This window comes from Gastrolobium bilobum, unplaced genomic scaffold (assembly GCF_033153095.1).
Source record: "Gastrolobium bilobum isolate Gb01-03AN ecotype WA unplaced genomic scaffold, APGP_CSIRO_Gbil_v1 utg50461, whole genome shotgun sequence".
In the NCBI taxonomy this organism is placed as follows: domain Eukaryota; kingdom Viridiplantae; phylum Streptophyta; class Magnoliopsida; order Fabales; family Fabaceae; genus Gastrolobium; species Gastrolobium bilobum.
Window position 1 is genome coordinate 58,855 of NW_026899333.1, and position 6,000 is coordinate 64,854.

The 6,000-nt window shown below is 31.4% G+C and overlaps 2 protein-coding genes across 2 annotated transcripts; both read left to right on the forward strand.

The window, feature by feature from the left end:
• The first annotated feature begins 688 nt into the window (after positions 1-688).
• LOC133289719 (protein IQ-DOMAIN 20) lies at positions 689-1,621 on the forward strand. The gene is made up of 2 exons (XM_061487716.1): positions 689-928; positions 1,451-1,621. Exons 1-2 carry the CDS (start codon positions 689-691, stop codon positions 1,619-1,621), a joined length of 411 nt encoding a protein of 136 aa, XP_061343700.1.
• Positions 1,622-4,607: 2,986 nt separating this feature from the next.
• On the forward strand, positions 4,608-6,000 carry LOC133289720 (uncharacterized). The gene is made up of 5 exons (XM_061487717.1): positions 4,608-4,625; positions 4,700-4,792; positions 4,887-4,988; positions 5,072-5,311; positions 5,857-6,000. Exons 1-5 carry the CDS (start codon positions 4,608-4,610, stop codon positions 5,998-6,000), a joined length of 597 nt encoding a protein of 198 aa, XP_061343701.1.

Here is a 6,000-nt window from a genome sequence, read left to right on the forward strand (position 1 = left end):
TAAAAGTTATGTTTACAAGGTTTTTCCTGAGTTATTAATGTTGGTTCTGCTGAAAAATATTTGATGGAACCTACAGCTACGCATAGAATAAGTTATTGATGGAGTCCATTGTATGGGCAGAAGCACTTGACCAATTGAAATACTTGAAAGAAAAAAATAAATTTAAAAAAAGGTCATGTTTGTTTTTTTTTTAGAACAAAAATAAAATAAAAAAAAGGTCATGTTTGTTGATTTCGATATTATGAATCAAAATGTTTCTTTCTTGATTCGATGTGTTGTTGATGACATCCACTCCTTACATATCAAACGATGACAAATTGATGAAAATTCTCTAAGCTAAACCTTAGTGCAATACATATCTCGATGTTATGGCCCCCAAATAACCAAAAAGCTGAAGAGTTAAGTATAAAACATTGCTCAGGAATGCTTTAAAATCACACTGGGACTGGTCAGAAAGGAAATCATCCCGCCACGTTTTTATTTTCCGAATTTTGATAGGCAACAAAAGAAAAGTTTTAAAAAAAAAAGAAGGGTTTTTTTGTCCCTTAAGAGCAAACATGTTGCCCACAATTCTCCCCTTTAATTTCTTTACGCGACTTCCTTCTAAAGCTTTGAAAGCGAGACACATTTAAATCGATCATATCATATTTATTCCATTCCAAACGAAAGACAAAAGAAAACAAGAAAAATGGGTGTATCCCACAAATGGTTGAGACTTGTTCGTAGGAAGTTCCTCAGATCATCCAACAAAGACATAATTCTCCCACGAACAAGTATTTGCACGAATCAAAGTGAAGAAGCCATACTAAGGAATGATGCAACCACCACCGAAGACTTCGATTTGCCGATACCAACCTCTTCGGCTAACATATTCACCGAGGAAGATGTCGCAGCAACTAAGATCCAAGCTTATTTCAGGGGTCATCTTGTATGTTATACCAAACCCTCATCATAATATCTAGCAATCTTCGCTTGCAATAAATTTTTAATTCTCTTATAGTACATATTACACGTACTTATGTTTTAACACAAGAATTGATGTGACATCACAAATTAATAAATTGTTAAGAAAATGAGTAAATATAGTGAGGTGAATAATTAATATGCATACAAGAATTAAATATTTATCTTTTCATTTGTCACCAGTAAAATTGTTTTTTATGATCGAAAGGTTTCGGATTTGAGTCTTGGAAATCATCTCTTTGCAATAAGGTTGTGTTCAATTAACCATCACTACTACCATGGCAAGTCATGAAATTTTATGCATTGAAATTTTCCCTTCATGTATCATGAAAATATTTTATGTCTTTCCTTATAGATATTATATGGGTAGGACACTTCAAAATTTATGAATATATACATAGAAAGAGTTAAGTACAAAAAATTCACGTTTACCTAAAAATCCATTCACCATAATAACTCATGTCTACTTGAGTTGATTATTAAATAGGCAAGACAAGCATTTCGGGCTCTTAAAAGCCTGGTGAAGCTGCAAGCATTGGTTCGTGGGGTGTGCGTAAGGAAACAATCACGTATAGCAATGCAGTGTATGCACGTTCTTGTCCGGTTACAAGTCAGGGTTCGTGCAAGGCAGCTACTTGGCAGGTTTGATAATGATTAATTTACCAAATGTATAGTATTCTATGCTGGTCACAGTTTTTGGTGTCTAACCCATATAAAAAATCATTCTTTGTCTATGGAATTAATGTAGCCCCAAGTTTTTTTTGTCTTGGTCTTGGATTTGGTGAAGTTTTTCTTTTGGTTTTTTTGTTTTTCTTTTACAAGAATGGAACGATTTGAGCATGGATGTTGTATTGATAAGAGTTCGGTAACCTGACTTTGTTCTTTTCCATCATCGACGGGGTTGCACAAAAATTCTCTTCAGTTGACCAAGCTCTTCTCCAAAGTTTAGGAACATCGCAAGTGACCATATATAATAAAAGTAATTAAGTAATAAGTATTGTTTTAAGAAATTGATTAAGAAATTGTGCTAGTTATCAACAAAATAGCAACTATGAAAGTAAGAAATTAAAGAGTTCAAAGGCAAATTAAATTTTACAATAGTGAAAGCAAAGGGTTAGCATAGGTTTAGCTCCTTCACTCACATATTTCATTTAACTCCAAGTAAATTCCTTTTGTAACACTACAAGAAAAAGTGTTTTTCGCGACCGACTTTCCACGACGGTTAGGGGCAAACCGTCGCAGAATACAATATGACGACGGTTGACTCAATCGTAGTTGAATATTATAATTCTAATCAGTAAGATTGTAACGAGATTTGAACACGGTACACATTGTAAGATTTAAATGACAACAACCACCGTGCCATTAAATTCTTTGTGATAGGCTATTATTAATAATATATATTACACACTTTTGTATAAATTCTAATCAGTATAGTTAGGATATGTATGTATCCGCTATTTAAAATTCGAAAATCTATTATATTTTCTGTTATTTATCGTAACATATATGATTATGATATATGAACAAAATTGGATACCTATATAAATGCGCGCACATTATTAATTCTATTCTCAAGCATTAATCCTAATTCAATAATATATATCCATTCGATAAAAAATGAATCAACAAAATCGTCATTTTTTTAGCATCTAATTTCTGATTTTTACTAATCTATATAAATATAATTTTTTTTATATCTATTTGAATTTATTCATAATCAAATTTAAAAATCCTTTTTTTTAAATGATGGTTACATAAGTGCTATACTTGTCCTAATATATGGGCTATCAACTGGAATGATGAAAACTTAATTCATGGAACATTGACTAATGTGCCATGTTTTTGGCATTTATATACCAAACTACCACACAAATAGTAAAATTTACCGCCACGCATTGAAGTTTGCTACGACTGGACTAAGTTTGCTATCAGGATAGAGAACTTGGTGCGCTATGTGGCACAATCTTGTTGCCCGATCAGAATTAATGTCACAATCAAAAAAAGAAAACAGAGGAAAATGGCTATTTAATTAATGTACCAATCATAATTAATGTAACAATCACCAATTAATTTTTTCAATAGTACATTAATTGTGATTAGTGATTGGTACATTAATTGTTTGTGATACCATTCTTATAAATTCAAAAAAAATTGTGAGGGATAAATTATGCCAAATAAGGTGTCATTGCGTAGATTTTGGAAATTTATGTGAAATAAAATAAAAAAATTATCTGTTTTGGATATCCAAATCAAAAGTTATGATCTTCCGAAGTGATTGGTCATTGGTACATTAATTGTGATTGAAACAACCAAAAGTTAATCCCATTGGTACACAAATTGTGATTGGTGATTAGAACATTAATCAAAAAAAATTTCAATACACGTATTAGAAAAGAGCATACATTAATTAGTGGCTCAAATATTTCCCATAATTATCAAATTCTTTGTTCAGCAAAAAAAGACAAAGATATGGATGAGGTTGTGGCTTTTTCACCCTTTTGTCCCTCATTAATTATTTAATAATCATTTTGTCCCTTACTCAGAACTATCTACCAATTTGCCCCTCTTTAATCGACTAAGCCAAAAATTTAATCGGTTAAATGGTCAAAATAGGCAAAAATCGTTGACTTGAAGATTTAGTCGATTAAATCTTCCTATTTAATCGATTAAATCTCCCATACATAAGGTTGTTCTTCTGATAAAGAGGAAGATTTAATCGATTAAGTTGAAGATTTAATTGATTAAATCTTCATTTGACCATTTAATCGATTAAATATTCAATTTAATCGACTAAAGATGGGCAGATTGGTAGATATTTTGCAATAAGGGGCAAAATGGTTATTAAATAATTAATGAGGGGCAAAAGGGTGAAAAAGCCTGAGTTGGTATTGCCAGCTAATGTATCAATCACAATCAATTTTAATCATAATTAATGCACCAATTACAATCAATTTTGATTGGTACATTAATTGTAATTAATACATTAAATTTAACAAAATATTTTCAAAATATATTTTTTAATTAAATATAATATATTTGAATTATATATCTTCTGATGTTTTTTTTTCTTAACTAATAATAATTGGTATTTCATATGTAAATATAAAATACAAATGAATTATTTTCCTTAGAAAAACTTTAAAATTCTTTCTTTTAAAAAATAAAACCTATTCTTTGTTTGAAATAAATACATTAAAAGGGATAAAAGTAATTTTAATAAAGTCATTATAATTAAAATGCACTAAAAAAATCATTTAAATAAATAAAATGAAACACAGTTGATTCTATTTTTCTTTACCCGCTCCCAATTCCCTCCAGACCTTTTCATTTACCCGCTCCCTCCCGTTACTTTTTTTCACCAAACCTTTTCACTTAACCTCCCCCTCTAGTTATCTTTTTCACCAAAACCTCCATCGCTCTGTTTGCCAAAATACAGTGCATAAACATCTCTCTAACGTGTTTGCATCCTGTTCTTTATTTGCCAAAACACTACAGTGCACATCCTTGTTTGTGTTTGGAAAGATAACCGAGCAAGGTTGTGGGGCATGTTTCAAAGTAGTGGCTTGACCTTTGAACAAGGTGTTGAGCATTGCCCAAATGGTATTCCAAGAGAACAGTGGGCTTCTTTTTTGCAATACAAAATGGATGACGAAACAAAGGTAACTTCATATGATAATGATAATAAAAATGAAAATATAAAACTCATTACTAATTTTTCTTTGGCATACTACAGAAAATTGCTGAAAAGAATATTGCAAATAGGGGTAAACAATCAATCCCACATACTTTAGGAACGAAATCAATTGCTAGAAGAAGAAGAGAAATGGTACAATTCTAATTTATTATAATTCATGTGTATTATGTCATCATTCTTTTTGTCTTCATATGATATTTTCTACTTTTCTTGTAATCATTTTTAGGAAATTCAGTTGGGTCACCCTATCACTAGAGCACAAATGTACGCTGAATCACACAAAAAGAAGGATGGTACACTTGTCAATGAAGAGGCTAGACACAAAAATGTAAGTCTAAACACCTTTTTTACTTGGATTATTATTCATGATATGTTAGTATGTAATTGAATGAGCTATGCAAATATTTGTAGGAACAATTATTAGCTGCTCAAAATGATGGAAGGACTGCGGAAGAAGCTTATGTCCATGTTTTCGGGAAAGAGCATCCAGGACGTGTACGGGGAATGGGATTTGGTGTTTGTCCTTCCCAAGTTCTTGGTTCCAGTTCTGTTGGTTCTAGCTCAACAGCCTCACCAAATGAAATTAAGGAGTTGAAATCTAAAATTGAATCACGTTGCAAACTTGGTCCGAAGCTTTGGAGGCCAGATGCTGTCTAATCTTGCACCTAATGAACCTCATCAGGTATTTAATATTTTATAACCCAATGATAGTTATATTAAGTTATATAACTCACTGTCTTATATCTAACTTGTAGTTGTAGTAAAGTCTAATTTGATTGTTTGACTAGTATCTTTGGTATCACAATTTTGTTGCATCACTGCCTAATCTGATTTGGCTGTTGTGACTTCTGTTTTACACATTTGCTAAAACATTTCTATTTGTTAATTGCTGCATAAAATTTTTCCTAATGAATTAAGGTTTAAATACATCCATATTAGTTTTGTTCAATCTTGGTCACATTTTAATTTCTTGGGTCCTGCATGCTACTAATGTGTCATATAGAAATATATGTTCATGTGACAACACAAGTTTTTTTTTTTTTAATGGATCTTCTTAGTGTAAAGCCTTAATGTAATGGCTTTGCATGCCATTTACAAAAAAGAGTGATACCTTATTCTATTGTGAAACCTATAATTCTATTGTGTAAAGCCTTGGTTTTTTTCACTAAAATGTTGTCTTTATTTGTCATTTGTAGACTCCAAATTTGGAATCCCCCATCGGTAATAGAAGGTCTTCATCAGCCAGCTATGACCCAAATATTCACAGACCATCCACACATGGACAAAATGAAGGATTAGTAACTCCACTTGATGATGACCTTTTCATGGATGACATTTGA